This window comes from Lactuca sativa, chromosome 5 (assembly GCF_002870075.4).
Source record: "Lactuca sativa cultivar Salinas chromosome 5, Lsat_Salinas_v11, whole genome shotgun sequence".
In the NCBI taxonomy this organism is placed as follows: Eukaryota; Viridiplantae; Streptophyta; class Magnoliopsida; order Asterales; family Asteraceae; genus Lactuca; species Lactuca sativa.
In genome coordinates, this window is record NC_056627.2 from 345,669,119 (window position 1) to 345,692,625 (window position 23,507).

Sequence of the window (23,507 nt, forward strand, 5' to 3'; positions counted from 1 at the left end):
GCAATAACCTTTGACCACCAACCGAGCCTTGTTGCGAATGACATTCCCTTCCTTGTCCAACTTATTTCTGAAGACCCATTTCAATCCAACCACAGAAGCATCCTTTGGTGTGGGAATCAGCCTCCAAACTCGGTTGTGTTCAAACTCATGAAGTTCATCTTGCATTGCTTGGACCCAATCTGAATGATCTAGTGCAACATTTACAGTTTTCGGTTCAATCTTGGAAACAAACAAATTAAACATACAAAATTCAACTGTAGAGAATAATGCAGTTTGTTTCGCTTTCAATTGAGAACGAGTAAGAAATTTTTCTGAAGTCTCACTAATAATCTGTGCTTTGGGATGGTCCTTGGTCCATTTTTCTAACGGAGGATAGTTGGATCATATGCTGGATCTAACTCAGCGTTCACTTCAACTTCAAATTCTGATTGATCATCATCACCTTCGTCAGTTGTATTTCCTTTCTCCCCCTCAACTAGCGAAGTGTATCCTGTGGCAGCATCAGAGTTTGCATCCTCTGTGGGAGTCGAATTCTCCCCCTTGATAGGACTACTATTGGGTGGTATTGGAGCAGTACTTTCCCCTTCACCTGGATCTTTATTAGTTGGGGACGGAATTGGATGCTCCCCTTCAGAAGATACTTCGGTTGCCTTTGGTGTAGTTGAACTCTCCCCCTTGAGCTTTGAGACGTTACTTGGAGAGTCATTTGACGATGGACCACCTGTTGATTTGGAAGGTTTACTTTCCATTTCTTTGGCAGCTTCATCTATCACCTTGTTGAGATTATCAATCTTGTTATCTGCTGCATTCGCCTCTGAGTTTGTGGCTTTCTCTGGTTCATCAAACAGTCGCATGTATTCTTCAAACAAGTTGGATATTGGAACCGAGACTTGTCCAGACTCTGGAAATATTTCACCTAAGTCACTTTCACTTCTTTGAACATTCTTCATGTAATTATCGTCAAAGGTGACATAGTAGGTTTCTTCAATTCGTTTGGAGCGTTTATTCGACACTCTGTATGCTTTTGATGTTAGTGAATAACCCAGAAAGATTCCCTCATCGGCTTTGACGTCAAAATTATTTCGGTTCTCTTTTGAATTGAAAATAAAGCACCTTGAGCCGAATATGTGGAAAAATTTGACATTTGGATTTTGTTTGTTTAAGCTCTCATATGGAGTAATTGAGAATCTCTTGTTTAGCAAGGACCGATTCTGAGTGTAGCATGCGGTCGCAACAGCATCAGCCCAAAAATATAACGGAAGAGAAGCGAACAAGTTTTCCATCAAGAAGTTGGCATCCACATGTAGTGCTCTTTCGATCTAGACCACATCCTCCAAGATCAGCATCAGAAAAAGCTTGAATGAAGAATCCGGACTTTGCAGGATACCAGAGACCGAGAGATGAGGTTCGCTTCAGGTAACGGAATATATTCTTCAGTGCCACCATGTGAGGTTCTCTTGGATTAGCTTGAAATCTAACACAATAACAAACATAAAACATAATATCCGGTCTACTAGCTGTTAGATACATAAGGGACCCTATCATTTGACGATATAGTGTTATGTCGTTAGCAGGTTTTTCCAGAGATGGTGTTAACTTAGTGCCAAATGCCATAGGAACCTTCACTTTTGAGTCACCCGTCATACCGAATTTCGTCAGTAAGTTCTTTGTGTAGGCCTCCTGGTTGATAAATATACCTTCTGGTCCCTGTCTAATATTTAAACCAAAGAAAAAATTAAGTGGACCCATTGCGCTCATTTCAAATTTAGTCTCCATCAACTTCCTGAATTCAGTTGTTAAGCTAGGATTCGTAGAGCCGAAGATGATATCATCAACATAAATATGAACTATCATAAGATGTTCGCCTTCTTTCTTTCGGAAGAAGGTTGGTTCAACCGAACCTTGTTTAAGTTTGGACATTTTTAAGAAGCGAGTTAAAGTTTCATACCAGGCTCTCGGTGCTTGCTTTAATCCATAGACTGCTTTATCCAGCACATAGCAGTGATCAAGGAATTTCTCGTTCACAAACCCGGGTGGTTGCTCAACATAAACAATTTCTTCCAATTCTCCATTCAAAAAGGCACAGTTGACATCCATTTGGAAAACTTCGAAGTTTTTATGAGCAGCATACGCCAAGAGGATTCTAACTGATTCCAACCTAGCTACAGGAGCGAAGGTTTCCTCATAGTCTATTCCTTCCTCTTGGCAATAACCTTTGACCACCAACCGAGCCTTGTTGCGAATGACATTCCCTTCCTTGTCCAACTTATTTCTGAAGACCCATTTCAATCCAACCACAGAAGCATCCTTTGGTGTGGGAATCAGCCTCCAAACTCGGTTGTGTTCAAACTCATGAAGTTCATCTTGCATTGCTTGGACCCAATCTGAATGATCTAGTGCAACATTTACAGTTTTCGGTTCAATCTTGGAAACAAACAAATTAAACATACAAAATTCAACTGTAGAGAATAATGCAGTTTGTTTCGCTTTCAATTGAGAACGAGTAAGAAATTTTTCTGAAGTCTCACTAATAATCTGTGCTTTGGGATGGTCCTTGGTCCATTTTTCTAACGGAGGATAGTTGGATCATATGCTGGATCTAACTCAGCGTTCACTTCAACTTCAAATTCTGATTGATCATCATCACCTTCGTCAGTTGTATTTCCTTTCTCCCCCTCAACTAGCGAAGTGTATCCTGTGGCAGCATCAGAGTTTGCATCCTCTGTGGGAGTCGAATTCTCCCCCTTGATAGGACTACTATTGGGTGGTATTGGAGCAGTACTTTCCCCTTCACCTGGATCTTTATTAGTTGGGGACGGAATTGGATGCTCCCATTCAGAAGATACTTCGGTTGCCTTTGGTGTAGTTGAACTCTCCCCCTTGAGCTTTGAGACGTTACTTGGAGAGTCATTTGACGATGGACCACCTGTTGATTTGGAAGGTTTACTTTCCATTTCTTTGGCAGCTTCATCTATCACCTTTTTGAGATTATCAATCTTGTTATCTGCTGCATTCGCCTCTGAGTTTGTGGCTTTCTCTGGTTCATCAAACAGTCGCATGTATTCTTCAAACAAGTTGGATATTGGAACCGAGACTTGTCCAGACTCTGGAAATATTTCACCTAAGTCACTTTCACTTCTTTGAACATTCTTCATGTAATTATCATCAAAGGTGACATAGTAGGTTTCTTCAATTCGTTTGGAGCGTTTATTCGACACTCTGTATGCTTTTGATGTTAGTGAATAACCCAGAAAGATTCCCTCATCGGCTTTGACGTCAAACTTATTTCGGTTCTCTTTTGAATTGAAAATAAAGCACCTTGAGCCGAATATGTGGAAAAATTTGACATTTGGCTTTTGTTTGTTTAAGCTCTCATATGGAGTAATTGAGAATCTCTTGTTTAGCAAGGACCGATTCTGAGTGTAGCATGCGGTCGCAACAGCATCAGCACAGAAATATAACGGAAGAGAAGCGAACAAGTTTTCCATCAAGAAGTTGGCATCCACATGTAGTGCTCTTTCGATCTAGACCACATCCTCCAAGATCAGCATCAGAAAAAGCTTGAATGAAGAATCCGGACTTTGCAGGATACCAGAGAGCGAGAGATGAGGTTCGCTTCAGGTAACGGAATATATTCTTCAGTGCCACCATGTGAGGTTCTCTTGGATTAGCTTGAAATCTAACACAATAACAAACATAAAACATAATATCCGGTCTACTAGCTGTTAGATACATAAGGGACCCTATCATTTGACGATATAGTGTTATGTCGTTAGCAGGTTTTTCCAGAGATGGTGTTAACTTAGTGCCAAATGCCATAGGAACCTTCACTTTTGAGTCACCCGTCATACCGAATTTCGTCAGTAAGTTCTTTGTGTAGGCCTCCTGGTTGATAAATATACCTTCTGGTCCCTGTCTAATATTTAAACCAAAGAAAAAATTAAGTGGACCCATTGCACTCATTTCAAATTTAGTCTCCATCAACTTCCTGAATTCAGTTGTTAAGCTAGGATTCGTAGAGCCGAAGATGATATCATCAACATAAATATGAACTATCATAAGATGTTCGCCTTCTTTCTTTCGGAAGAAGGTTGGTTCAACCGAACCTTGTTTAAATTTGGACATTTTTAAGAAGCGAGTTAAAGTTTCATACCAGGCTCTCGATGCTTGCTTTAATCCATAGACTGCTTTATCCAGCACATAGCAGTGATCAAGGAATTTCTCGTTCACAAACCCGGGTGGTTGCTCAACATAAACAATTTCTTCCAATTCTCCATTCAAAAAGGCACAAATGACATCCATTTGGAAAACTTTGAAGTTTTTATGAGCAGCATACGCCAAGAAGATTCTAACTGATTCCAACCTAGCTACAGGAGCGAAGGTTTCCTCATAGTCTATTCCTTCCTCTTGGCAATAACCTTTGACCACCAACGGAGCCTTGTTGCGAATGACATTCCCTTCCTTGTCCAACTTATTTCTGAAGACCCATTTCAAGCCAACCACAGAAGCATCCTTTGGTGTGGGAATCAGCCTCCAAACTCGGTTGTGTTCAAACTCATGAAGTTCATCTTGCATTGCTTGGACCCAATCTGAATGATCTAGTGCAACATTTACAGTTTTCGGTTCAATCTTGGAAACAAACAAATTAAACATACAAAATTCAACTTTAGAGAATAATGCAGTTTGTTTCGCTTTCAATTGAGAACGAGTAAGAAATTTTTCTGAAGTCTCACTAATAATCTGTGCTTTGGGATGGTCCTTGGTCCATTTTACTAACGGAGGATAGTTGGATCATATGCTGGTCTAACTCAGCGTTCACTTCAACTTCAAATTCTGATTGATCATCATCACCTTCGTCAGTTGTATTTCCTTTCTCCCCCTCAACTAGCGAAGTGTATCCTGTGGCAGCATCAGAGTTTGCATCCTCTGTGGGTGTCGGATTCTCCCCCTTGATAGGACTACTATTGGGTGGTATTGGAGCAGTACTTTCCCCTTCACCTGGATCTTTATTAGGTTGGGACGGAATTGGATGCTCCCCCTCAGAAGATACTTCGGTTGCCATTGGTGTAGTTGAACTCTCCCCCTTGAGCTTTGAGACGTTACTTGGAGAGTCATTTGATGATGGACCACCTGTTGATTTGGAAGGTTTACTTTCCATTTCTTTGGCAGCTTCATCTATCACCTTTTTAAGATTATCAATCTTGTTATCTGCTGCATTCGCCTCTGAGTTTGTGGCTTTCTCTGGTTCATCAAACAGTCGCATGTATTCTTCAAACAAGTTGGATATTGGAACCGAGACTTGTCCAGACTCTGGAAATATTTCACCTAAGTCACTTTCACTTCTTTGAACATTCTTCATGTAATTATCGTCAGAGGTGACATAGTAGGTTTCTTCAATTCGTTTGGAGCGTTTATTCGACACTCTGTATGCTTTTGATGTTAGTGAATAACCCAGAAAGATTCCCTCATCGGCTTTGACGTCAAAATTATTTCGGTTCTCTTTTGAATTGAAAATAAAGCACCTTGAGCCGAATATGTGGAAAAATTTGACATTTGGCTTTTGTTTGTTTAAGCTCTCATATGGAGTAATTGAGAATCTCTTGTTTAGCAAGGACCGATTCTGAGTGTAGCATGCGGTCGCAACAGCATCAGCACAGAAATATAACGGAAGAGAAGCGAACAAGTTTTCCATCAAGAAGTTGGCATCCACATGTAGTGCTCTTTCGATCTAGACCACATCCTCCAAGATCAGCATCAGAAAAAGCTTGAATGAAGAATCCGGACTTTGCAGGATACCAGAGACCGAGAGATGAGGTTCGCTTCAGGTAACGGAATATATTCTTCAGTGCCACCATGTGAGGTTCTCTTGGATTAGCTTGAAATCTAACACAATAACAAACATAAAACATAATATCCGGTCTACTAGCTGTTAGATACATAAGAGACCCTATCATTTGACGATATAGTGTTATGTCGTTAGCAGGTTTTTCCAGAGATGGTGTTAACTTAGTGCCAAATGCCATAGGAACCTTCACTTTTGAGTCACCCGTCATACCGAATTTCATCATTAAGTTCTTTGTGTAGGCCTCTTGGTTGATAAATATACCTTCTGGTCCCTGTCTAATATTTAAACCAAAGAAAAAATTAAGTGGACCCATTGCGCTCATTTCAAATTTAGTCTCCATCAACTTCCTGAATTCAGTTGTTAAGCTAGGATTCGTAGAGCCGAAGATGATATCATCAACATAAATATGAACTATCATAAGATGTTCGCCTTCTTTCTTTCGGAAGAAGGTTGGTTCAACCGAACCTTGTTTAAATTTGGACATTTTTAAGAAGCGAGTTAAAGTTTCATACCAGGCTCTCGATGCTTGCTTTAATCCATAGACTGCTTTATCCAGCACATAGCAGTGATCAAGGAATTTCTCGTTCACAAACCCGGGTGGTTGCTCAACATAAACAATTTCTTCCAATTCTCCATTCAAAAAGGCACAAATGACATCCATTTGGAAAACTTTGAAGTTTTTATGAGCAGCATACGCCAAGAAGATTCTAACTGATTCCAACCTAGCTACAGGAGCGAAGGTTTCCTCATAGTCTATTCCTTCCTCTTGGCAATAACCTTTGACCACCAACGGAGCCTTGTTGCGAATGACATTCCCTTCCTTGTCCAACTTATTTCTGAAGACCCATTTCAAGCCAACCACAGAAGCATCCTTTGGTGTGGGAATCAGCCTCCAAACTCGGTTGTGTTCAAACTCATGAAGTTCATCTTGCATTGCTTGGACCCAATCTGAATGATCTAGTGCAACATTTACAGTTTTCGGTTCAATCTTGGAAACAAACAAATTAAACATACAAAATTCAACTTTAGAGAATAATGCAGTTTGTTTCGCTTTCAATTGAGCACGAGTAAGAAATTTTTCTGAAGTCTCACTAATAATTTGTGCTTTGGGATGGTCCTTGGTCCATTTTACTAACGGAGGATAGTTGGATCATATGCTGGTCTAACTCAGCATTCACTTCAACTTCAAATTCTAATTGATCATCATCACCTTCGTCAGTTGTATTTCCTTTCTCCCCCTCAACTAGCGAAGTGTATCCTGTGGCAGCATCAGAGTTTGCATCCTCTGTGGGTGTCGGATTCTCCCCCTTGATAGGACTACTATTGGGTGGTATTGGAGCAGTACTTTCCCCTTCACCTGGATCTTTATTAGGTTGGGACGGAATTGGATGCTCCCCCTCAGAAGATACTTCGGTTGCCTTTGGTGTAGTTGAACTCTCCCCCTTGAGCTTTGAGACGTTACTTGGAGAGTCATTTGACGATGGACCACCTGTTGATTTGGAAGGTTTACTTTCCATTTCTTTGGCAGCTTCATCTATCACCTTTTTGAGATTATCAATCTTGTTATCTGCTGCATTCGCCTCTGAGTTTGTGGCTTTCTCTGGTTCATCAAACAGTCGCATGTATTCTTCAAACAAGTTGGATATTGGAACCGAGACTTGTCCAGACTCTGGAAATATTTCACCTAAGTCACTTTCACTTCTTTGAACATTCTTCATGTAATTATCGTCAAAGGTGACATAGTAGGTTTCTTCAATTCGTTTGGAGCGTTTATTCGACACTCTGTATGCTTTTGATGTTAGTGAATAACCCAGAAAGATTCCCTCATCGGCTTTGACGTCAAAATTATTTCGGTTCTCTTTCGAATTGAAAATAAAGCACCTTGAGCCGAATATGTGGAAAAATTTGACATTTGGATTTTGTTTGTTTAAGCTCTCATATGGAGTAATTGAGAATCTCTTGTTTAGCAAGGACCGATTCTGAGTGTAGCATGCGGTCGCAACAGCATCAGCCCAGAAATATAACGGAAGAGAAGCGAACAAGTTTTCCATCAAGAAGTTGGCATCCACATGTAGTGCTCTTTCGATCTAGACCACATCCTCCAAGATCAACATAAGAAAAAGCTTGAATGAAGAATCCGGACTTTGCAGGATACCAGAGACCGAGAGATGAGGTTCGCTTCAGGTAACAGAATATATTCTTCAGTGCCACCATGTGAGGCTCTCTTGGATTAGCTTGAAATCTAACACAATAACAAACATAAAACATAATATCCGGTCTACTAGCTGTTAGATATATAAGGGACCCTATCATTTGACGATATAGTGTTATGTCGTTAGCAGGTTTTTCCAGAGATGGTGTTAACTTAGTGCCAAATGCCATAGGAACCTTCACTTTTGAGTCACCCGTCATACCGAATTTCGTCAGTAAGTTCTTTGTGTAGGCCTCCTGGTTGATAAATATACCTTCTGGTCCCTGTCTAATATTTAAACCAAAGAAAAAATTAAGTGGACCCATTGCGCTCATTTCAAATTTAGTCTCCATCAACTTCCTGAATTCAGTTGTTAAGCTAGGATTCGTAGAGCCGAAGATGATATCATCAACATAAATATGAACTATCATAAGATGTTCGCCTTCTTTCTTTCGGAAGAAGGTTGGTTCAACCGAACCTTGTTTAAGTTTGGACATTTTTAAGAAGCGAGTTAAAGTTTCATACCAGGCTCTCGGTGCTTGCTTTAATCCATAGACTGCTTTATCCAGCACATAGCAGTGATCAAGGAATTTCTCGTTCACAAACCCGGGTGGTTGCTCAACATAAACAATTTCTTCCAATTCTCCATTCAAAAAGGCACAAATGACATCCATTTAGAAAACTTTGAAGTTTTTATGAGCAGCATACGCCAAGAAGATTCTAACTGATTCCAACCTAGCTACAGGAGCGAAGGTTTCCTCATAGTCTATTCCTTCCTCTTGGCAATAACCTTTGACCACCAACCGAGCCTTGTTGCGAATGACATTCCCTTCCTTGTCCAACTTATTTCTGAAGACCCATTTCAAGCCAACCACAGAAGCATCCTTTAGTGTGGGAATCAGCCTCCAAACTCGGTTGTGTTCAAACTCATGAAGTTCATCTTGCATTGCTTGGACCCAATCTGAATGATCTAGTGCAACATTTACAGTTTTCGGTTCAATCTTGGAAACAAACAAATTAAACATACAAAATTCAACTTTAGAGAATAATGCAGATTGTTTCGCTTTCAATTGAGAACGAGTAAGAAATTTTTCTGAAGTCTCACTAATAATCTGTGCTTTGGGATGGTCCTTGGTCCATTTTACTAACGGAGGATAGTTGGATCATATGCTGGTCTAACTCAGCGTTCACTTCAACTTCAAATTCTGATTGATCATCATCACCTTCGTCAGTTGTATTTCCTTTCTCCCCCTCAACTAGCGAAGTGTATCCTGTGGCAGCATCAGAGTTTGCATCCTCTGTGGGTGTCGGATTCTCCCCCTTGATAGGACTACTATTGGGTGGTATTGGAGCAGTACTTTCCCCTTCACCTGGATCTTTATTAGGTTGGGACGGAATTGGATGCTCCCCCTCAGAAGATACTTCGGTTGCCTTTGGTGTAGTTGAACTCTCCCCCTTGAGCTTTGAGACGTTACTTGGAGAGTCATTTGACGATGGACCACCTGTTGATTTGGAAGGTTTACTTTCCATTTCTTTGGCAGCTTCATCTATCACCTTGTTGAGATTATCAATCTTGTTATCTGCTGCATTCGCCTCTGAGTTTGTGGCTTTCTCTGGTTCATCAAACAGTCGCATGTATTCTTCAAACAAGTTGGATATTGGAACCGAGACTTGTCCAGACTCTGGAAATATTTCACCTAAGTCACTTTCACTTCTTTGAACATTCTTCATGTAATTATCGTCAAAGGTGACATAGTAGGTTTCTTCAATTCGTTTGGAGCGTTTATTCGACACTCTGTATGCTTTTGATGTTAGTGAATAACCCAGAAAGATTCCCTCATCGGCTTTGACGTCAAAATTATTTCGGTTCTCTTTTGAATTGAAAATAAAGCACCTTGAGCCGAATATGTGGAAAAATTTGACATTTGGATTTTGTTTGTTTAAGCTCTCATATGGAGTAATTGAGAATCTCTTGTTTAGCAAGGACCGATTCTGAGTGTAGCATGCGGTCGCAACAGCATCAGCCCAGAAATATAACGGAAGAGAAGCGAACAAGTTTTCCATCAAGAAGTTGGCATCCACATGTAGTGCTCTTTCGATCTAGACCACATCCTCCAAGATCAACATAAGAAAAAGCTTGAATGAAGAATCCGGACTTTGCAGGATACCAGAGACCGAGAGATGAGGTTCGCTTCAGGTAACGGAATATATTCTTCAGTGCCACCATGTGAGGCTCTCTTGGATTAGCTTGAAATCTAACACAATAACAAACATAAAACATAATATCCGGTCTACTAGCTGTTAGATATATAAGGGACCCTATCATTTGACGATATAGTGTTATGTCGTTAGCAGGTTTTTCCAGAGATGGTGTTAACTTAGTGCCAAATGCCATAGGAACCTTCACTTTTGAGTCACCCGTCATACCGAATTTCGTCATTAAGTTCTTTGTGTAGGCCTCTTGGTTGATAAATATACCTTCTGGTCCCTGTCTAATATTTAAACCAAAGAAAAAATTAAGTGGACCCATTGCGCTCATTTCAAATTTAGTCTCCATCAACTTCCTGAATTCAGTTGTTAAGCTAGGATTCGTAGAGCCGAAGATGATATCATCAACATAAATATGAACTATCATAAGATGTTCGCCTTCTTTCTTTCGGAAGAAGGTTGGTTCAACCGAACCTTGTTTAAATTTGGACATTTTTAAGAAGCGAGTTAAAGTTTCATACCAGGCTCTCGATGCTTGCTTTAATCCATAGACTGCTTTATCCAGCACATAGCAGTGATCAAGGAATTTCTCGTTCACAAACCCGGGTTGTTGCTCAACATAAACAATTTCTTCCAATTCTCCATTCAAAAAGGCACAAATGACATCCATTTGGAAAACTTTGAAGTTTTTATGAGCAGCATACGCCAAGAAGATTCTAACTGATTCCAACCTAGCTACAGGAGCGAAGGTTTCCTCATAGTCTATTCCTTCCTCTTGGCAATAACCTTTGACCACCAACCGAGCCTTGTTGCGAATGACATTCCCTTCCTTGTCCAACTTATTTCTGAAGACCCATTTCAAGCCAACCACAGAAGCATCCTTTGGTGTGGGAATCAGCCTCCAAACTCGGTTGTGTTCAAACTCATGAAGTTCATCTTGCATTGCTTGGACCCAATCTGAATGATCTAGTGCAACATTTACAGTTTTCGGTTCAATCTTGGAAACAAACAAATTAAACATACAAAATTCAACTTTAGAGAATAATGCAGTTTGTTTCGCTTTCAATTGAGAACGAGTAAGAAATTTTTCTGAAGTCTCACTAATAATCTGTGCTTTGGGATGGTCCTTGGTCCATTTTACTAACGGAGGATAGTTGGATCATATGCTGGTCTAACTCAGCATTCACTTCAACTTCAAATTCTGATTGATCATCATCACCTTCGTCAGTTGTATTTCCTTTCTCCCCCTCAACTAGCGAAGTGTATCCTGTGGCAGCATCAGAGTTTGCATCCTCTGTGGGTGTCGGATTCTCCCCCTTGATAGGACTACTATTGGGTGGTATTGGAGCAGTACTTTCCCCTTCACCTGGATCTTTATTAGGTTGGGACGGAATTGGATGCTCCCCCTCAGAAGATACTTCGGTTGCCTTTGGTGTAGTTGAACTCTCCCCCTTGAGCTTTGAGACGTTACTTGGAGAGTCATTTGACGATGGACCACCTGTTGATTTGGAAGGTTTACTTTCCATTTCTTTGGCAGCTTCATCTATCACCTTTTTGAGATTATCAATCTTGTTATCTGCTGCATTCGCCTCTGAGTTTGTGGCTTTCTCTGGTTCATCAAACAGTCGCATGTATTCTTCAAACAAGTTGGATATTGGAACCGAGACTTGTCCAGACTCTGGAAATATTTCACCTAAGTCACTTTCACTTCTTTGAACATTCTTCATGTAATTATCGTCAAAGGTGACATAGTAGGTTTCTTCAATTCGTTTGGAGCGTTTATTCGACACTCTGTATGCTTTTGATGTTAGTGAATAACCCAGAAAGATTCCCTCATCGGCTTTGACGTCAAAATTATTTCGGTTCTCTTTCGAATTGAAAATAAAGCACCTTGAGCCGAATATGTGGAAAAATTTGACATTTGGATTTTGTTTGTTTAAGCTCTCATATGGAGTAATTGAGAATCTCTTGTTTAGCAAGGACCGATTCTGAGTGTAGCATGCGGTCGCAACAGCATCAGCCCAGAAATATAACGGAAGAGAAGCGAACAAGTTTTCCATCAAGAAGTTGGCATCCACATGTAGTGCTCTTTCGATCTAGACCACATCCTCCAAGATCAACATAAGAAAAAGCTTGAATGAAGAATCCGGACTTTGCAGGATACCAGAGACCGAGAGATGAGGTTCGCTTCAGGTAACGGAATATATTCTTCAGTGCCACCATGTGAGGCTCTCTTGGATTAGCTTGAAATCTAACACAATAACAAACATAAAACATAATATCCGGTCTACTAGCTGTTAGATATATAAGGGACCCTATCATTTGATGATATAGTGTTATGTCGTTAGCAGGTTTTTCCAGAGATAGTGTTAACTTAGTGCCAAATGCCATAGGAACCTTCACTTTTGAGTCACCCGTCATACCGAATTTCGTCAGTAAGTTCTTTGTGTAGGCCTCCTGGTTGATAAATATACCTTCTGGTCCCTGTCTAATATTTAAACCAAAGAAAAAATTAAGTGGACCCATTGCGCTCATTTCAAATTTAGTCTCCATCAACTTCCTGAATTCAGTTGTTAAGCTAGGATTCGTAGAGCCGAAGATGATATCATCAACATAAATATGAACTATCATAAGATGTTCGCCTTCTTTCTTTCGGAAGAAGGTTGGTTCAACCGAACCTTGTTTAAGTTTGGACATTTTTAAGAAGCGAGTTAAAGTTTCATACCAGGCTCTCGGTGCTTGCTTTAATCCATAGACTGCTTTATCCAGCACATAGCAGTGATCAAGGAATTTCTCGTTCACAAACCCGGGTGGTTGCTCAACATAAACAATTTCTTCCAATTCTCCATTCAAAAAGGCACAAATGACATCCATTTAGAAAACTTTGAAGTTTTTATGAGCAGCATACGCCAAGAAGATTCTAACTGATTCCAACCTAGCTACAGGAGCGAAGGTTTCCTCATAGTCTATTCCTTCCTCTTGGCAATAACCTTTGACCACCAACCGAGCCTTGTTGCGAATGACATTCCCTTCCTTGTCCAACTTATTTCTGAAGACCCATTTCAAGCCAACCACAGAAGCATCCTTTAGTGTGGGAATCAGCCTCCAAACTCGGTTGTGTTCAAACTCATGAAGTTCATCTTGCATTGCTTGGACCCAATCTGAATGATCTAGTGCAACATTTACAGTTTTCGGTTCAATCTTGGAAACAAACAAATTAAACATACAAAATTCAACTTTAGAGAATAATGCAGATTGTTTCGCTTTCAATTGAGAACGAGTAAGAAATTTTTCTGAAGTCTCACTAATAATCTGTGCTTTGGGATGGTCCTTGGTCCATTTTACTAACGGAGGATAGTTGGATCATATGCTGGTCTAACTCAGCGTTCACTTCAACTTCAAATTCTGATTGATCATCATCACCTTCGTCAGTTGTATTTCCTTTCTCCCCCTCAACTAGCGAAGTGTATCCTGTGGCAGCATCAGAGTTTGCATCCTCTGTGGGTGTCGGATTCTCCCCCTTGATAGGACTACTATTGGGTGGTATTGGAGCAGTACTTTCCCCTTCACCTGGATCTTTATTAGGTTGGGACGGAATTGGATGCTCCCCCTCAGAAGATACTTCGGTTGCCTTTGGTGTAGTTGAACTCTCCCCCTTGAGCTTTGAGACGTTACTTGGAGAGTCATTTGACGATGGACCACCTGTTGATTTGGAAGGTTTACTTTCCATTTCTTTGGCAGCTTCATCTATCACCTTTTTGAGATTATCAATCTTGTTATCTGCTGCATTCGCCTCTGAGTTTGTGGCTTTCTCTGGTTCATCAAACAGTCGCATGTATTCTTCAAACAAGTTGGATATTGGAACCGAGACTTGTCCAGACTCTGGAAATATTTCACCTAAGTCACTTTCACTTCTTTGAACATTCTTCATGTAATTATCGTCAAAGGTGACATAGTAGGTTTCTTCAATTCGTTTGGAGCGTTTATTCGACACTCTGTATGCTTTTGATGTTAGTGAATAACCCAGAAAGATTCCCTCATCGGCTTTGACGTCAAAATTATTTCGGTTCTCTTTTGAATTGAAAATAAAGCACCTTGAGCCGAATATGTGGAAAAATTTGACATTTGGATTTTGTTTGTTTAAGCTCTCATATGGAGTAATTGAGAATCTCTTGTTTAGCAAGGACCGATTCTGAGTGTAGCATGCGGTCGCAACAGCATCAGCCCAGAAATATAACGGAAGAGAAGCGAACAAGTTTTCCATCAAGAAGTTGGCATCCACATGTAGTGCTCTTTCGATCTAGACCACATCCTCCAAGATCAGCATCAGAAAAAGCTTGAATGAAGAATCCGGACTTTGCAGGATACCAGAGACCGAGAGATGAGGTTCGCTTCAGGTAACGGAATATATTCTTCAGTGCCACCATGTGAGGTTCTCTTGGATTAGCTTGAAATCTAACACAATAACAAACATAAAACATAATATCCGGTCTACTAGCTGTTAGATACATAAGGGACCCTATCATTTGACGATATAGTGTTATGTCGTTAGCAGGTTTTTCCAGAGATGGTGTTAACTTAGTGCCAAATGCCATAGGAACCTTCACTTTTGAGTCACCCGTCATACCGAATTTCGTCAGTAAGTTCTTTGTGTAGGCCTCCTGGTTGATAAATATACCTTCTGGTCCCTGTCTAATATTTAAACCAAAGAAAAAATTAAGTGGACCCATTGCGCTCATTTCAAATTTAGTCTCCATCAACTTCCTGAATTCAGCTGTTAAGCTAGGATTCGTAGAGCCGAAGATGATATCATCAACATAAATATGAACTATCATAAGATGTTCGCCTTCTTTCTTTCGGAAGAAGGTTGGTTCAACCGAACCTTGTTTAAATTTGGACATTTTTAAGAAGCGAGTTAAAGTTTCATACCAGGCTCTCGGTGCTTGCTTTAATCCATAGACTGCTTTATCCAGCACATAGCAGTGATCAAGGAATTTCTCGTTCACAAACCCGGGTGGTTGCTCAACATAAACAATTTCTTCCAATTCTCCATTCAAAAAGGCACAGTTGACATCCATTTGGAAAACTTCGAAGTTTTTATGAGCAGCATACGCCAAGAAGATTCTAACTGATTCCAACCTAGCTACAGGAGCGAAGGTTTCCTCATAGTCTATTCCTTCCTCTTGGCAATAACCTTTGACCACCAACCGAGCCTTGTTGCGAATGACATTCCCTTCCTTGTCCAACTTATTTCTGAAGACCCATTTCAATCCAACCACAGAAGCATCCTTTGGTGTGGGAATCAGCCTCCAAACTCGGTTGTGTTCAAACTCATGAAGTTCATCTTGCATTGCTTGGACCCAATCTGAATGATCTAGTGCAACATTTACAGTTTTCGGTTCAATCTTGGAAACAAACAAATTAAACATACAAAATTCAACTGTAGAGAATAATGCAGTTTGTTTCGCTTTCAATTGAGAACGAGTAAGAAATTTTTCTGAAGTCTCACTAATAATCTGTGCTTTGGGATGGTCCTTGGTCCATTTTTCTAACGGAGGATAGTTGGATCATATGCTGGATCTAACTCAGCGTTCACTTCAACTTCAAATTCTGATTGATCATCATCACCTTCGTCAGTTGTATTTCCTTTCTCCCCCTCAACTAGCGAAGTGTATCCTGTGGCAGCATCAGAGTTTGCATCCTCTGTGGGAGTCGGATTCTCCCCCTTGATAGGACTATTATTGGGTGGTATTGGAGCAGTACTTTCCCCTTCACCTGGATCTTTATTAGTTGGGGTCGGAATTGGATGCTCCCCCTCAGAAGATACTTCGGTTGCCTTTGGTGTAGTTGAACTCTCCCCCTTGAGCTTTGAGACGTTATTTGGAGAGTCATTTGACGATGGACCACCTGTTGATTTGGAAGGTTTACTTTCCATTTCTTTGGCAGCTTCATCTATCACCTTTTTGAGATTATCAATCTTGTTATCTGCTGCATTCGCCTCTGAGTTTGTGGCTTTCTCTGGTTCATCAAACAGTCGCATGTATTCTTCAAACAAGTTGGATATTGGAACCGAGACTTGTCCAGACTCTAGAAATATTTCACCTAAGTCACTTTCACTTCTTTGAACATTCTTCATGTAATTATCGTCAAATGTGACATAGTAGGTTTCTTCAATTCGTTTGGAGCGTTTATTCGACACTCTGTATGCTTTTGATGTTAGTGAATAACCCAAAAAGATTCCCTCATCGGCTTTGACGTCAAACTTATTTCGGTTCTCTTTTGAATTGAAAATAAAGCACCTTGAGCCGAATATGTGGAAAAATTTGAAATTTGGCTTTTGTTTGTTTAAGCTCTCATATGGAGTAATTGAGAATCTCTTGTTTAGCAAGGACCGATTCTGAGTGTAGCATGCGGTCGCAACAGCATCAGCCCAGAAATATAACAGAAGAGAAGCGAACAAGTTTTCCATCAAGAAGTTGGCATCCACATGTAGTGCTCTTTCGATCTAGACCACATCCTCCAAGATCAGCATCAGAAAAAGCTTGAATGAAGAATCCGGACTTTGCAGGATACCAGAGACCGAGAGATGAGGTTCGCTTCAGGTAACGGAATATATATTCTTCAGTGCCACCATGTGAGGTTCTCTTGGATTAGCTTGAAATCTAACACAATAACAAACATAAAACATAATATCCGGTCTACTAGCTGTTAGATACATAAGGGACCCTATCATTTGACGATATAGTGTTATGTCGTTAGCAGGTTTTTCCAGAGATGGTGTTAACTTAGTGCCAAATGCCATAGGAACCTTCACTTTTGAGTCACCCGTCATACCGAATTTCGTCAGTAAGTTCTTTGTGTAGGCCTCCTGGTTGATAAATATACCTTCTGGTCCCTGTCTAATATTTAAACCAAAGAAAAAATTAAGTGGACCCATTGCGCTCATTTCAAATTTAGTCTCCATCAACTTCCTGAATTCAGCTGTTAAGCTAGGATTCGTAGAGCCGAAGATGATATCATCAACATAAATATGAACTATCATAAGATGTTCGCCTTCTTTCTTTCGGAAGAAGGTTGGTTCAACCGAACCTTGTTTAAATTTGGACATTTTTAAGAAGCGAGTTAAAGTTTCATACCAGGCTCTCGGTGCTTGCTTTAATCCATAGACTGCTTTATCCAGCACATAGCAGTGATCAAGGAATTTCTCGTTCACAAACCCGGGTGGTTGCTCAACATAAACAATTTCTTCCAATTCTCCATTCAAAAAGGCACAGTTGACATCCATTTGGAAAACTTCGAAGTTTTTATGAGCAGCATACGCCAAGAAGATTCTAACTGATTCCAACCTAGCTACAGGAGCGAAGGTTTCCTCATAGTCTATTCCTTCCTCTTGGCAATAACCTTTGACCACCAACCGAGCCTTGTTGCGAATGACATTCCCTTCCTTGTCTAACTTATTTCTGAAGACCCATTTCAAGCCAACCACAGAAGCATCCTTTGGTGTGGGAATCAGCCTCCAAACTCGGTTGTGTTCAAACTCATGACGTTCATCTTGCATTGCTTGGACCCAATCTGAATGATCTAGTGCAACATTTACACTTTTCGGTTCAATCTTGGAAACAAACAAATTAAACATACAAAATTCAACTTTAGAGAATAATGTAGTTTGTTTCGCTTTCAATTGAGAACGAGTAAGAAATTTTTCTGAAGTCTCACTAATAATCTGTGCTTTGGGCTGGTCCTTTGTCCATTTTACTAACGGAGGATAGTTGGATCATATGCTGGATCTAACTCAGCGTTCACTTCAACTTCAAATTCTGATTGATCATCATCACCTTCGTCAGTTGTATTTCCTTTCTCCCCCTCAACTAGCGAAGTGTATCCTGTGGCAGCATCAGAGTTTGCATCCTCTGTGGGAGTCGGATTCTCCCCCTTGATAGGACTCCTATTGGGTGGTATTGGAGTAGTACTTTCCCCTTCACCTGGATCTTTATTAGTTGGGGACGGAATTGGATGCTCCCCCTCAGAAGATACTTCGGTTGCCTTTGGTGTAGTTGAACTCTCCTCCTTGAGCTTTGAGACGTTACTTGGAGAGTCATTTGACGATGGACCACCTGTTGATTTGGAAGGTTTACTTTCCATTTCTTTGGCAGCTTCATCTATCACCTTTTTGAGATTATCAATCTTGTTATCTGCTGCATTCGCCTCTGAGTTTGTGGCTTTCTCTGGTTCATCAAACAGTCGCATGTATTCTTCAAACAAGTTGGATATTGGAACCGAGACTTGTCCAGACTCTGGAAATATTTCACCTAAGTCACTTTCACTTCTTTGAACATTCTTCATGTAATTATCGTCAAAGGTGACATAGTAGGTTTCTTCAATTCGTTTGGAGCGTTTATTCGACACTTTGTATGCTTTTGATGTTAGTGAATAACCCAGAAAGATTCCTTCATCGGCTTTGACATCAAACTTATTTCGGTTCTCTTTTGAATTGAAAATAACGCACCTTGAGCCGAATATGTGGAAAAATTTGACATTTGGCTTTTGTTTGTTTAAGCTCTCATATGGAGTAATTGAGAATCTCTTGTTTAGCAAGGACCAATTCTGAGTGTAGCATGCGGTCGCAACAGCATCAGCCCAGAAATATAACGGAAGAGAAGCAAACAAGTTTTCCATCAAGAAGTTGGCATCCACATGTAGTGCTCTTTCGATCTAGACCACATCCTCCAAGATCAGCATCAGAAAAAGCTTGAATGAAGAATCCGGACTTTGCAGGATACCAGAGACCGAGAGATGAGGTTCGCTTCAGGTAACGGAATATATTCTTCAGTGCCACCATGTGAGGTTCTCTTGGATTAGCTTGAAATCTAACACAATAACAAACATATAACATAATATCCGGTCTACTAGCTGTTAGATACATAAGGGACCCTATCATTTGACGACATAGTGTTAAGTCGTTAGCAGGTTTTTCCAGAGATGGTGTTAACTTAGTGCCAAATGCCATAGGAACCTTCACTTTTGAGTCACCCGTCATACCGAATTTCGTCAGTAAGTTCTTTGTGTAGGCCTCCTTGTTGATAAATATACCTTCTGGTCCCTGTCTAATATTTAAACCAAAGAAAAAATTAAGTGGACCCATTGCGCTCATTTCAAATTTAGTCTCCATCAACTTCCTGAATTCAACTGTTAAACTAGGATTCGTAGAGCCGAAGATGATATCATCAACATAAATATGAACTATCATAAGATGTTCGCCTTCTTTCTTTCGGAAGAAGGTTGGTTCAACCGAACCTTGTTTAAATTTGGACATTTTTAAGAAGCGAGTTAAAGTTTCATACCAGGCTCTCGGTGCTTGCTTTAATCCATAGACTGCTTTATCCAGCACATAGCAGTGATCAAGGAATTTCTCGTTCACAAGCCCGAGTGGTTGCTCAACATAAAAAATTTCTTCCAATTCTCCATTCAAAAAGGCACAGTTGACATCCATTTGGAAAACTTCGAAGTTTTTATGAGCAGCATACGCCAAGAAGATTCTAACTGATTCCAACCTAGCTACAGGAGCGAAGGTTTCCTCATAGTCTATTCCTTCCTGTTGGCAATAACCTTTGACCACCAACCGAGCCTTGTTGCGAATGACATTCCCTTCCTTGTCCAACTTATTTCTGAAGACCCATTTCAAGCCAACCACAGAAGCATCCTTTGGTGTGGGAATCAGCCTCCAAACTCGGTTGTGTTCAAACTCATGAAGTTCATCTTGCATTGCTTGGACCCAATCTGAATGATCTAGTGCAACATTTACAGTTTTCGGTTCAATCTTGGAAACAAACAAATTAAACATACAAAATTCAACTTTAGAGAATAATGCAGTTTGTTTCGCTTTCAATTGAGAACGAGTAAGAAATTTTTCTGAAGTCTCACTAATAATCTGTGCTTTGGGATGGTCCTTGGTCCATTTTACTAACGGAGGATAGTGGGATCATATGCTGGATCTAACTCAGCGTTCACTTCAACTTCAAATTCTGATTGATCATCATCACCTTCGTCAGTTGTATTTCCTTTCTCCCCCTCAACTAGCGAAGTGTATCCTGTGGCAGCATCAAAGTTTGCATCCTCTGTGGGAGTCGGATTCTCCCCCTTGATAGGACTACTATTGGGTGGTATTGGAGCAGTACTTTCCCCTTCACCTGGATCTTTATTAGTTGGGGACGGAATTGGATGCTCCCCCTCAGAAGATACTTCGGTTGCCTTTGGTGTAGTTGAACTCTCCCCCTTGAGCTTTGAGACGTTACTTGGAGAGTCATTTGACGATGGACCACCTGTTGATTTGGAAGGTTTACTTTCCATTTCTTTGGCAGCTTCATCTATCACCTTTTTGAGATTATCAATCTTGTTATCTGCTGCATTCGCCTCTGAGTTTGTGGCTTTCTCTGGTTCATCAAACAGTCGCATGTATTCTTCAAACAAGTTGGATATTGGAACCGAGACTTGTCCAGACTCTGGAAATATTTCACCTAAGTCACTTTCACTTCTTTGAACATTCTTCATGTAATTATCGTCAAAGGTGACATAGTAGGTTTCTTCAATTTGTTTGGAGCGTTTATTCGACACTCTGTATGCTTTTGATGTTAGTGAATAACCCAGAAAGATTCCCTCATCGGCTTTGACGTCAAACTTATTTCGGTTCTCTTTTGAATTGAAAATAAAGCACCTTGAGCCGAATATGTGGAAAATTTTGACATTTGGCTTTTGTTTGTTTAAGCTCTCATATGGAGTAATTGAGAATCTCTTGTTTAGCAAGGACCGATTCTGAGTGTAGCATGCGGTCGCAACAGCATCAGCCCAGAAATATAACGGAAGAGAAGCGAACAAGTTTTCCATCAAGAAGTTGGCATCCACATGTAGTGCTCTTTCGATCTAGACAACATCCTCCAAGATCAGCATCAGAAAAAGCTTTAATGAAGAATCCGGACTTTGCAGGATACCAGAGACCGAGAGATGAGGTTCGCTTCAGGTAACGGAATATATATTCTTCAGTGCCACCATGTGAGGTTCTCTTGGATTAGCTTGAAATCTAACACAATAACAAACATAAAACATAATATCCGGTCTACTAGCTGTTAGATACATAAGGGACCCTATCATTTGACGATATAGTGTTATGTCGTTAGCAGGTTTTTCCAGAGATGGTGTTAACTTAGTGCCAAATGCCATAGGAACCTTCACTTTTGAGTCACCCGTCATACCGAATTTCGTCAGTAAGTTCTTTGTGTAGGCCTCCTGGTTGATAAATATACCTTCTGGTCCCTGTCTAATATTTAAACCAAAGAAAAAATTAAGTGGACCCATTGCGCTCATTTCAAATTTAGTCTCCATCAACTTCCTGAATTCAGTTGTTAAGCTAGGATTCGTAGAGCCGAAGATGATATCATCAACATAAATATGAACTATCATAAGATGTTCGCCTTCTTTCTTTCGGAAGAAGGTTGGTTCAACCGAACCTTGTTTAAATTTGGACATTTTTAAGAAGCGAGTTAAAATTTCATACCAGGCTCTCGGTGCTTGCTTTAATCCATAGACTGCTTTATCCAGCACATAGCAGTGATCAAGGAATTTCTCGTTCACAAACCCAGGTGGTTGCTCAACATAAACAATTTCTTCCAATTCTCCATTCAAAAAGGCACAGTTGACATCCATTTGGAAAACTTCGAAGTTTTTATGAGCAGCATACGCCAAGAAGATTCTAACTGATTCCAACCTAGCTACAGGAGCGAAGGTTTCCTCATAGTCTATTCCTTCCTCTTGGCAATAACCTTTGACCACCAACCGAGCCTTGTTGCGAATGACATTCCCTTCCTTGTCCAACTTATTTCTGAAGACCCATTTCAAGCCAACCACAGAAGCATCCTTTGGTGTGGGAATCAGCCTCCAAACTCGGTTGTGTTCAAACTCATGAAGTTCATCTTGTATTGCTTGGACCCAATCTGAATGATCTAGTGCAACATTTACAGTTTTCGGTTCAATCTTGGAAACAAACAAATTAAACATACAGAATTCAACTTTAGAGAATAATGCAGTTTGTTTCGCTTTCAATTGAGAACGAGTAAGAAATTTTTCTGAAGCCTCACTAATAATTTGTGCTTTGGGATGGTCCTTGGTCCATTTTACTAACGGAGGATAGTTGGATCATATGCTGGATCTAACTCAACGTTCACTTCAACTTCAAATTCTGATTGATCATCATCACCTTCGTCAGTTGTATTTCCTTTCTCCCCCTCAACTAGCGAAGTGTATCCTGTGGCAGCATCAGAGTTTGCATCCTCTGTGGGAGTCGGATTCTCCCCCTTGATAGGACTACTATTGGGTGGTATTGGAGCAGTACTTTCCCCTTCACCTGGATCTTTATTAGTTGGTGACGGAATTGGATGCTCCCCCTCAGAATATACTTCGGTTGCCTTTGGTGTAGTTGAACTCTCCCCCTTGAGCTTTGAGACGTTACTTGGAGAGTCATTTGACGATGGACCACCTGTTGATTTGGAAGGTTTACTTTCCATTTCTTTGGCAGCTTCATCTATCACCTTTTTGAGATTATCAATCTTGTTATCTGCTGTATTCGCCTCTGAGTTTGTGGCTTTCTCTGGTTCATCAAACAGTCGCATGTATTCTTCAAACAAGTTGGATATTGGAACCGAGACTTGTCCAGACTATGGAAATATTTCACCTAAGTCACTTTCACTTCTTTGAACATTCTTCATGTAATTATCGTCAAAGGTGACATAGTAGGTTTCTTCAATTCGTTTGGAGCGTTTATTCGACACTCTGTATGCTTTTGATGTTAGTGAATAACCTAGAAAGATTCCCTCATCGGCTTTGACGTCAAACTTATTTCGGTTCTCTTTTGAATTGAAAATAAAGCACCTTGAGCCGAATATGTGGAAAAATTTGACATTTGGCTTTTTTTTGTTTAAGCTCTCATATGGAGTAATTGAGAATCTCTTGTTTAGAAAGGACCGATTCTGAGTGTAGCATGCGGTCGCAACAGCATCAGCCCAGTAATATAACGGAAGATGATTGAACCAATCGAAAGTTTGTATGATTTTCTCCTCTGGTTTCTGTTCGAAAACTCCAAATTTTGACAGTAGCAACATTTGAATGGAGTGTTCCAAGTCTTCATCAGTTTAATAGAGTTCTTTCAACCTATCTCAGATTTCTTTGGCCATCGTGCATGAACTAACTAAACGAAACGTGTCAGATTGCAAGGCG

The 23,507-nt window shown here is 40.4% G+C and overlaps 1 protein-coding gene across 1 annotated transcript; it reads right to left on the reverse strand.

Annotated features, from left to right (window-relative positions):
* Window positions 1-362: 362 nt before the first annotated feature.
* LOC128126146 (uncharacterized) lies at window positions 363-22,999 on the reverse strand. The gene is made up of 12 exons (XM_052763904.1): window positions 22,966-22,999; window positions 22,417-22,881; window positions 20,210-20,674; window positions 18,005-18,469; window positions 15,798-16,262; window positions 13,590-14,057; window positions 11,386-11,853; window positions 9,182-9,649; window positions 6,978-7,445; window positions 4,774-5,241; window positions 2,573-3,037; window positions 363-832 (listed from the first exon to the last, which is right to left on the reverse strand). Exons 1-12 carry the CDS (start codon window positions 22,997-22,999, stop codon window positions 363-365), a joined length of 5,169 nt encoding a protein of 1,722 aa, XP_052619864.1.
* Between the last annotated feature and the right edge of the window lie 508 nt (window positions 23,000-23,507).